This window comes from Elephas maximus, chromosome 7 (assembly GCF_024166365.1).
Source record: "Elephas maximus indicus isolate mEleMax1 chromosome 7, mEleMax1 primary haplotype, whole genome shotgun sequence".
Lineage (NCBI taxonomy): Eukaryota > Metazoa > Chordata > Mammalia > Proboscidea > Elephantidae > Elephas > Elephas maximus.
In genome coordinates, this window is record NC_064825.1 from 62,262,817 (window position 1) to 62,273,975 (window position 11,159).

General features: G+C 37.3%; 1 protein-coding gene across 1 annotated transcript; it reads right to left on the reverse strand.

Annotated features, from left to right (window-relative positions):
• Positions 1-5,476: 5,476 nt before the first annotated feature.
• Positions 5,477-6,409, reverse strand: LOC126079337 (olfactory receptor 491). The gene has a single exon (XM_049890284.1). It carries the CDS (start codon positions 6,407-6,409, stop codon positions 5,477-5,479), a length of 933 nt encoding a protein of 310 aa, XP_049746241.1.
• Positions 6,410-11,159: the final 4,750 nt, after the last annotated feature.

The window sequence follows — 11,159 nt, forward strand, 5'->3', positions numbered from 1 at the left end:
CCACAAACCTGAGTATATACTACCTGAATTTAGAGCCCATCTCAAGAACAGATTTGATGCACTGACTACTAATGACCAAAGACCAGATGAGTTGTGGGATAACATCAAGGATATCATACATGAAAAAAGCAAAAGGTCATTAAAAAGGAAGAAAGAAAAGACCGAAATGGATGTTAGAAGAGACTCTGAAACTTACTCTTCAACGTAGAGCAGGTAAAATGAGTGGAAGAAATGATGAAGTAGAATAGCTGAAGAGACTATTGAAGGATTTTCTTGGAGCTCTGGTGGTCCAGTGAATAAGCACTCAGCTGCTAGCCAAAAAGTCAGGAGTTCAAATCCACAAGTAGCTCTACAGGGGAAAAGATCTGGTGATCTTCCTCCATAAAGCATTACAACTCTTCCTTTGGAGCCCTGGTGGCCCAGTGGTTAAGTGTTCAGCTGCTAAGCAAAAGGTCAGCAGTTTGAATCCACCAGCTTCTCCTTGGAAACACTATGGGGCAGTTCTACTCTCTCCTATATGGTCACTATGAGTCAGAATCCACTCAATGGCAATGGGTTTTATGGGTAAAATATTGAATGACACAGGAAGCATCACAAGACGATAGGAGGAATACACAGAGCCATTGTACCAAAAAGAATTGGTCAGCATTCAATCATTTCAGGAGGTAATGTGTGATCAAGAATTGATGGCATTGAAGGAGAAAGTCCAAGCTACACTGAAGGCATTGGCAAAAAAACAGGCCTCCAGAAATTGATGGAATACCAATTCAGGTGTTTCAACAAATGAATGCAGTGATGGAGGTGCTCACTTGTCTATGCCAAGAAATTTGGAAGACAGCTACCTGGCCATGGCCAATCGACTGGAAGAGATCCATATTTGTGTCTGTTTCAAAGAAAGATCATTCAACAGAATGTGGAAATTATCAAACAATATCATTAATATCACATGCAAGTGAAATTTTCCTGAAGGTAATTCAGTAATGGTTGCAGCAGTACGTCAATAAGAAACTGCCAGAAATTCAAGCCGGTTTCAAAAGAGGCCATGGAACAAGGGATATCATTGCTTATGTCTGATGGATCTTGTCTGATAGCAGAGAATACCAGAAAAAATGTTCACCTGTGTTTTATTGAATATTCAAAGGCATTAGACTGGTAGATCATAACAAATTATGAATAACACTGGGAAGACTGAGAATTCCAGAACATTTAATTGTGGCCATGTAGAACCTGTACATAGACCAAGAAGCAAGTGTTCAAAGAGAACAAGAGGATACTGTGTGGTTTAAAATCAGGAAAGGTGTGCCTCAAGGTTGTATCCCTTCACAAATTTGTTCTTCACAGTTGTGGTAAAAAGTGTGTCCTCTGGGCACTTCACGTGTGGGTCTGTGGGTCTAATCTGATAAATCCACTCTAGCATGCCAGTTTCCCTAAGCCTTTGGATATCTTCTTCTACAGTATACCAGGCAGGTCCGGTACTTCAACTTGATTTAATGCAGTCCACCTCCTAATCCATGCTTGAGCAACCCAATTAAATAAACTAACTTTCCTAACTTTTCAAGCTGAAACATTGAATAAAAATCTGTGCTTAGTGGACCCATATCAATAAACTCAGGATATTTGTACTTAACTGTTTTTTTGTCTGGCAGCGTTCCCCATCTCTTCACATCACTGTATACTTCTCATTTTAAAATTCTCTACTCAATTATCATCTCATTTTAAAATTTTCTACTCAAATATCACCTTCAAGTGGCCTTCCTTATCACTCTAAGATAACACCATACTCACTACCACAGTTGTTTTATTGTGTTATATCAAACCCAATGATATGTTTCTTTCACAGCACTTATCATATTCTATATTTATAGTATTTATTTATTCTCTGTTGTTTCCACTACTAAAAGCTGAATTGAGAGCTCTGTCCTATTTATCAACATATTCTTAGTGTTTACTCAGTTCCTAGAACATAGTAAACACTAAACAAATACTTTTGAAATGAGTAGGTGAATTAAAAAAAAAAAGAAAAAAAATTTTTCTTTTTTTTTATCTACTTGTAAAACAGCAACTGTATGGTCATAGTCAAATATTTCTCAGAAATTTTGAGGTCAGAGTGGCAGCAAATGGCAATGTTTGAAGCTCTCTCCTTCACCTTCTTCCTCAATTATTCATAAATATGAAGAAAAATGTATAAATCCTAATCGATGTGGAAATTGATAATATTGTCACTGTTTTTGACTCTGGAAATAATTCCCAATTACCAAAGCTCAGAAGATACCTGAGGTAATAGACTGGAGGCCTATGCATACTCTGACATCCCAAATATGGGTCTGAAGTATCCAGAGGGAGATTAGTCTTTATATTCAGGGGTGTATTATTTACCTAAACAAAGATCCAAAATGTCATGAGAGTCAGAAGGCACCTGGACTTTTACTAGGCAATTGGAGATGTTGTTTATGAAAAGATACGGACCAGAGATAAGACCTCAGGAGAGGAAGGTAAAAAGTTGCCCAGTTGTAGAATGTTCATTATTATGGAGAAAGAGTAGCTTGAACAGTGCTCAGAGGTCCCGGCATGTAAGTTTGATTTAGGAGGAGATTTGGGAAGACTGGTCTATGTGAACTTCAGAAACTTTTCTCTTTTAAGCTGGGTTTGGAATCTCACAGTGCCTGCCCCTATGATGATGGTAGTGGCCATAGTGAAGGCAATAACAGATTTCTGTATTCTAGTCTCTCACTTTCCTGTTCAGCCCTGTGACTTCAGGTGTGAAACTGGTGCCAGTAACAACACTACCATCTACCCAACTCGCCTAAGCAGGACTCTTCTACCTAATCCTCCCATTCAGTCATCAACAACTTTTTCCAATTCCCTATCTTAAAGTTTTCTCAAAGCTGTTTTCTCCTTCTCTTCTATTTCTATCACCCTGCTTTAAATCTTGATCCTCTGTCTCCTGGAGTATTGTAATCACCTCCTAACAAGTCACCCTCAGAGATATTCTTCACTTTGCTGTCAGACTGATCCAAACACATCTAACCATTTTACTTCCTGTACAAAGCCTTTCAGTAGCTTCTCTTTGGATAAAATACACCTTAATGTTGAATTTAAGATTCTTTGTGAACTTTTCCTAGTTGAGAGCATCTATCACCTCCTCTCCTTTCCTCCCCATACTTAGTGCTTCGTAAATGTAGAATGACTTGTAATTCCTCAGACTTCCTGCTATTTCATTCCCATGTGCCATTGCCAATGCTGTTGCTTATACTTGGAACAGCTTGCCATTGCCCTTCCCTGGCACACATTTAGCCATGTTATAAGACTAAGTTCTAGTTTTTTTATTCTCCACATAGTGTTACTCTATTATCATGGACATATTGCTCCTCTTTGCATTTACTGTATTGCAATTTCATATTGTAAGTGTAAGTACCGTAGTATTTCTAGTCAATAAACAGGTATAAAGTGTTTAGAGGTCAGACAATTATTTATTTTTGTATCACCACAATGCTTGGCACTTTATAAATGTTCAGGTAACTATTGTGTTGAACTGAACTGTCTCCACAACACTGGAAAAAACATTCACTTGGGTTCTGCAGCCCTCTGATGTGCAAGATGCATGGCTGGAGGAGAGGAAGGTCTTGCAAGGTCACAGAGATCTATAGTGTAGGTAGAGCTCTGTTCTCCATAAATGGGGATGGGAATAGACTCTCACACAATTTATAGGAGAAATAAAGACATTTGTGTTCTGCCTACTATCTGAATGCCTAGTATGAGTCAGGTCCTTTGCATATATTACTTAATATTATTTATTTTGAAAATTTTTTATTGCAAATAAAGTATTAAAATAAGAGACACTCAAACCAGAAAGTTACCACAACCCCGTTATTTAATCATTTCATGCGTTTTCACTTATCCATATTATCTTTCAGTTCTTGTTCTATATTTTCCCCTTAAAGTTTTACAATATTATGGAAACTACATTTTCACTTAACAGTGTATTATAAATAGTTTACATTTTGCTAGATTTTTTTTTCTTATATCCTAACCTTCACTTCTCTTACCTCCAAGGACAAATGGATTCCAAGCCTTGCACCCAGATCCATAACCAGATATTTTACTATTTGTTTTAAGTTGGTTGTCCCCGTACTGAAGTAAATCCCCCCTCACCCTCCCCAGTCTTATGACAATGATGTAAAAGAGAACAGATCATTTCTCATGAAACACATTTGTCCAATCTGTGACATTTCTAGTATTTTTACAGGTTCTAATTTTGTTATCAATCCAGACCTATGGAGTTATGATTTTTTGCTAATACATAAATCGTAATACTTAGAATTAAAATCACTTTTTTAAAAAATTCCTACAAATAAAGAAAATTACATTATGCTAAATGGGTGAACTTGTTTTTAACACATATTTCAGTATGGGTAGACTTCAAATCATGTTAACATGTTCAAATCATGTTCAAATCATGTTAACATGGTGTTAAGACCTGACTTAGTAAAAACTGGAAACCCTGATGGTGTAGTGGTTAAGTGCTATGGCTGCTAACTAAGAGGTCGGCGGTCCAAATCCGCCAGGTGCTCCTTGGAAACTCTATGGGGCAGTTCTACTCTGTTCTATAGGGTCACTATGAGTCAGAATTGACTTGATGGCAGTGAGTGGGTAGTAAAATCTGGGAATCAGTCCAATTTTCCCACCCTCACCCTTGTTTCAGTGTTTTCATGACGTACAGCATCTTGGAGGTCAAGTTTGTTCAAAAGATTGATACAAACTATCAGCTTAGACTTGATTACCCTGCCCAAATCCTCTGTATCAGAAACAGTGCGAAAGTCATTAGATTGAATGTGGTGGTGTAAAATAGGCTAATAACATAATGCCCAGAAACAGAGGACTTGAGGCCACAACTATGTAGGCAAACTACTGGATCTCTTTATGAATCAGTTCCTTTATCTGTAAGCTGAGGGAAATTTATAATAACTGAATCATAGGATTGCTGTGAAAATCAAATTAAATTAAGTGCATAATTGTTTTAGAACCAGACTTTCTGGATTGAGATACTAGTTCCACATCTTTCTAGCTGCATGACTTTGGGCAATCTACTTAATTTCTCTGTGCTTCAGATGATTTAATAGTAAAATAGAAATAATACTACCACTACATAGGTTATTATGAGGAAAATATAAATTGATATATATGACACATTTAAAGTAGGGCCTGATACATAGTAAATGCAAATTATTGTTTGTTGGATAAATAAATAAAGGAAAACTGCTTGGCATCTACAGGTACTCAGTAATTATTCTTAACATTGCTACCAGTTTCAAAGCATCTCTCAGTTGGCTTTCAAATGTATAAAAATGAGAGTTAAAAAAAGAAATACAATTTTAATTTAAGTAAGCAGTTAAGCTGCTGCTGGTGGGTCCCAAAGTGCGATACTTGTAAAAAAAAAAAAAATGCTATAGGTGGCCTGAAATGCTAAGATTGGATCTTAAGAATATATTCTGACAGTTACCTTTCTCAGGGCCTCTTTTACATCTCTATTCCTCAGACTGTAGATAAGGGGGTTCAACATGGGGATCACCACTGTGTAAAACACAGACACCACCTTGTTCTGGTCAGTTGAGTAGCTAGACTTGGGCATCACATAAATAAATGTAATAGTTCCATAGTAGAGAATAACTGCAGTGAGGTGAGAAGTACAAGTGGAGAAGGCCTTATGTCTCCCTTCAGCGGAGTGCATCTTCAGGATTGTGATAAGGATGTAGATATAAGAGAGAGCTATGACAAACACGGTGACCACAATGATGGATCCAGAAGAGATGGAAGGGATAATTTGAATGACAAAAATATCTGAACAGGAAAGTTTCAACAAAGGGGAGAAATCACAGAAATAGTGATCTATCTGATTTGGTCCACAGAAGGATAGACTCAATAAACAACTCGTAAATGTCCAAGCATTTACACACCCACCCAGGTAGGAAGCTCCCACTAAGAGGGTGCAGATTCTTGGGGACATGTTGGTGGAGTAGAACAGGGGTGAGCAGATGGCTACATAGCGATCATAGGCCATGGCAGCCAGCAGGAAGCACTCGGCTGTCCCAAACATGACCACAGAATACAGCTGGGCTTCACAGACAGCAACGAGGAGGACTGTTCCATGTCTAAGGAATCCTGTAAGCATTATAGGTGTGACTGATGTGGAATACCCTATGTCCACAAAAGCCAAATGACTGAGGAAGAGGTACATGGGGGTATAAAGTTGGGAGCAGCTTCTTATTAAAATGATTATGCTGATATTGCCTACTAAGGTGACAACATAGATTCCTAGAAATATCACAAAGAAGATGACACAAAGTGTAGGATCTTGTGTTAACCCCAAAATGATGAACTCTGTCAGGATGGTGTGGTTTCCAATCTCCATCTCTTCTGTCAATTATTCCTGTGAACATTCATTTATGTTTTCATTCCCTCATTTATTAAGTTCCTATTATGCTTCTCTGACACCACACGTTCCTGGTTTTCTTTGGTTATTCCTCAGATGCTTTCACAGTGACTGTTTCCTCTGCCTGACCTGTAAATATCAGCTTTTTAGTGGATTGGGCTTTTTGGCTTGTTCTTTTTTGCATGAAAGGAGAATGGGTCAACCTCACCATCTGGGATCTCAGGTGTATTCTTTTCTTCATCTAATATTTATGGAAAAATGCCTCTCAAACGTTGGTTCTTAGGCAGATCTCTCTCCTAAGGGCCAGATCCATAGTTTTAATGATTTATTGGGAGTCTCCAGCTGGAAATCCCAGAAGTACCTGAAACTGAGATTTCCCCATATCAAACTCATCCTTTTCTTTGACTATTTATGACATCACCATCCACTTCATCTGTCATATCTGCAACTTGGGAGTTATCCTTTCCCTCTCATTGAAACACCACTAATAAAATCCATATATTCTATCTGTAATGTAGCCCCCAATATTATCTCTAAAAATTATCTCTATCTCGTATTTTCTATTCCCACTCTCCCTACCTTAGTTGAAGCCCTGGTCATTTTTCATCTTTTACTTTATTTACCTATTTACCTCTCTGGCTTCATTACTGTCTCTTTATGATCCATTCATAATACATCTGCCAAAGTGATTCCTTTCTGAAGTACAAAGCAGATGATGCCAAAAAGACACATTTAAAGCTTTCAGTAACTTCTCAAGCTTTAATGATGAAATGTAACCTCATTAGCACAGCATACAGCACCCTTTCTGATAGGACCCCTATATATGATTCTCTGCTAGTCTCTTCAGGATATTTCCGTCTACCCCTTCCTCTAGAGCAGCCTTCCAGAACTACTTAGAGTCCTTGTCATACGCTCAACTTTCACTGGCCTTTGCTTCACCTTTTCTTCTGCATGGACGTCTCCCACCTCCCACCACCATTGCCCTGGGTAACACTTACTCATCCTTCAAGACTCATTTCTCTCAAAAGTCTTCTCTGACTCCTAAGGGTGCATCAGGTAACCTTTCTTTGCAGATATCCAGGTTGCCTTTGTTTATACTGGGTTATGGTTTTTGTTGTAGTTGTTTGCTTGTGTACATGTCACTCTCCCCAGTTAGTACATATGATCCTAAATAACTTCATTTTATCTGTGCATCATAAATACCTAGTGCTTGGGCATGAGATGTTCTTAAGAAAACCTTGTTGAACAAGTGAATGCATGATTATTGTGATGAGTAGGCTCTAGGCAACCAGAGATAAATATGATTTAGGTTTCCCTGTCTAGAGAAACCAGGAATAGTAGAAGAGGAAGACAACCAATGTATTTTTAGTCTATGGAAAGTGCTGTAACAGTGGTATAAGTAAAGTAAAATAATAACTTATTTTGTTTCTAAATAAAACACTTGAAGATTCAAAAGAAACATTCCTTTCACATCTGGCTACAATCACACACATCGACTATTGGAAACTTAATATATTTCTTTCTTGGATTTCCCCCGTATGTATTTAAATATAGCTTTTATCACATTGTAGATACATTTTAGTACTGCTGTTATTTTACGTTTAAGTATAAGCATTTGATTACATTCCTCACAAACGTAATTTTTGAGATCTATTATATAAAAAAAAAAAAAATTTTTTTTAAATAATGCATGGAGTGACTCCACCTGAATTTAATTAACCATCCATTACTTTTGAACGTTTATTGTCCACAATTTTTCACTGTCAAAACTAGTAATTCCAGAAATTGGATCAGGCATGAGAAGGACAATGTGACAAAACAAGATAAATTAAAAAAAAAAAATCCCATTTCTAGGCATTTATCCTAAGGCAATAACCGAAAAGAAGTATGCTCTGTGATCCAAGGTAAGTGCATTCCCATGATTTGCAATAATGAAAATGCTAAACTTACCAAAGCGCTACCTGTCTTTCATTATTTTGTTGAGTTCTTGCCTGCATTTTCATCTCCATGATTTGCCATTGTCCTGTATTTTTTGTGTGTGTGTATGTGTGACAATGAGGCGAAATGCCTGTGTTTTGAGGCAATCCTAAGAAAGCAGAATTAATGATAAATAGTAAAAGACACAGAGAATTTACCGTAGCCCAATGTTAGTTACAGGTCATACTGAAGATTCAGTGAAATGATAAAGAGAATATTGTATTTATCAGAACGAGAAAAGTGTGGAGAGAAGTTGAAAACATTTAAGTCAAATATTATAAAACATTTTTGAACTGGGACTTATTTCAGTGATTGGAAAATTTTATTTGTGCTACATCTTTTCTTTCCATTAACTTCAGCTGAATAACAATCCCTTAAACTAAGTTTTGCAAATATTTAAATTGGTAAATTTATAGATCTATAAATCTTTTTTACATGTGTTTTTGTTTCATTTTTTACATATTATTTAAAAACTGAAGAAATACCTAAAAATTCTTAACTGTAATAACTGTTCACTTTTGATTTACTTTTTGTGTCTATGTAAACAGTATTTACATGTTTATAATCATATTGTGGAGGAAACCTGGTGGCACAGTGATTCAGAGCTCTGCTGCTAACCCAAAGATCAGCAGCTCAAATTCACCAGCCACGCCTTGGAAACTCTTATGGGGCAGTTCTACTCTGTCCTATAGGGTTGCTATGAGTGGCAATCAACTCGATGGCAATGGGCTCAGTCATATTGTACATTCCATTTTTGGATTTACATTTTCACTTATTCAATAAAATATTTCCCATTTTTCCGAATAATCTTCATAACTGAAATGCTTCTTAGCTTGGTGTTCTTGGAGCTTCATAATCTATCTCCCATTACTTTTCACCCTACATATGCTTCCTTGCAACTTTTGTGCTTTGCAAAAGTCACGTTAACATGACAACGAGATTTATAGTCAATGTTACTGGTTATAATTTTCATAGAAGCACAATTGTCTAGTAAACATTATTCCATTTCCTAAGGTTTTAAACCTTTACCATAAATGATAAATAACATTACCAATGTCTCCAAAATTTCCTAAAAACATATACAGTTCTTACTGTATAATAAGTAAGCCTTTAATTTCTCTAAGGGTGGGGCTGAGTTTTTTGACTGAATGAAGAGTCAGGTATATTAAATCAATAGTTGAAAACCTGCAGCTCATTAAAGAGTATTCTACCTCTTCCTTGATGATCTTCATGAAGTACTGCTTAGATTACTCTAGTAACTGGCAGCTGACTGCCTTTCATTTCAGCTGTCAATAAAAATTTGATTTTAATCTTACCAAATGCTCCCCCATGAGTTCAATAGTACAAACCATCTACTTGTCTAGATAAAAAAAAAAAAAACTTAGAAATATTTGAATACAGCTACAGTTATCGTGCCTCCACACCTCCCCTTTTCTAAAATTAAGCATCTGTAGTTCCTTTGGCCATTCCCCCTGTGGCGTACTTTTCAGACCCCTCACAGTTCTCCTCCTCAGCCTCTGAACATACTGAAGTCTGAGGACTGAGACCAAGCACTGAGCCTCATTTGTGTTTTCTGCCTTCTGACTCAAGCAGAGTTTAGTGGGGCCAACCCTGCCTTCAGTGTGTACACTTTGTGACAGCAGAACTGCGGAGACTGTGGATTCAGATGGTTCAGATCTTGGGCCTCCCACAGGTCGACTGTGTTAACTAGTATGGGACCCTTAATTTCTTTGACTCTCAGTTTTTACATTTGTAAAACGGGAATAATTGTTCTTAAAATGCAACTTTGTTGTGAGATCAAAAGACATGGTATCTATAAAGCAACCAGAGGTGTTTGACATACATCAGGGATAAGTCACTATTTTCAGTAAGTAAAAAGGAGGTACGTTAGAGTTCCAATTATTTAATTTTTGAATGTGAAGTCCAATTTTTCTGTCAAGATACATCAGAAGATTTTTCAGTACAAATCCAAATTAAGACGGAAGTACAGTATCTAAATAATCCGGTAACTCCTTAATTCTGAGCTGTGCCACTCAGATGAATGCCAACTGATTCCTGCCCTTCACTTCCTCTCCACTGGCCATCTAGGATCTTTCCATACCAAACCAAATCACACCTATGGCTGTCAAGTTGATTCTGACTCATAGCGACCCTATTGGACAGAGTAGAACTGCTCCATAGGGTTTCCAAAGAGTGGCTGGGGGATTCAAACTGCCAAACTTCTGGTTAGCAGCCATAGATTTAACCAGGACTCCCAGGGTCCTTCTAGAGCTCTCCAGTTTGGCATCCCATCCCACATGGATCAGGAACTCTGACTACTCAAATATCCTTTCCCTCAGTACATGGGTCACTTTTGATGATGCATAGAGGGTGTGGGATTTTGAACCTCATCCAGTCTGAACATCCAGCTGCTTTCTTCCTGATTTCCTTTCCATATTCTTAATTACATAAGCTTACGAATGACTTTGGCTGCTGTAAACCATCTACACCATCCTTGGGGACTCCTGGGCAGCCTGCTGTATGCACGCAGAATGACCATTCTGCAATGCATCTCTTGCTGAGGCCACAGTCTCCACATGGGTCAAGAGCTAAAGTTGGTAAGAATAATTTTTTTTGTTTTTCATTTCTCATTGAACAAATAAAAATTTATTTTAACAAAATGCATGAATATTGCACTTACCTTTCAGAGAAAGAATTATTGATGCTGATTTCTAAAGAAAACCTTATGAAATACATGTTGTCCATTTAGTTT

Bases quoted from the DNA above. Each gene is read 5' to 3' on its own strand.
- LOC126079337 (XM_049890284.1), bottom strand. From the start codon at position 6,409: ATGGAGATTGGAAACCACACCATCCTGACAGAGTTCATCATTTTGGGG.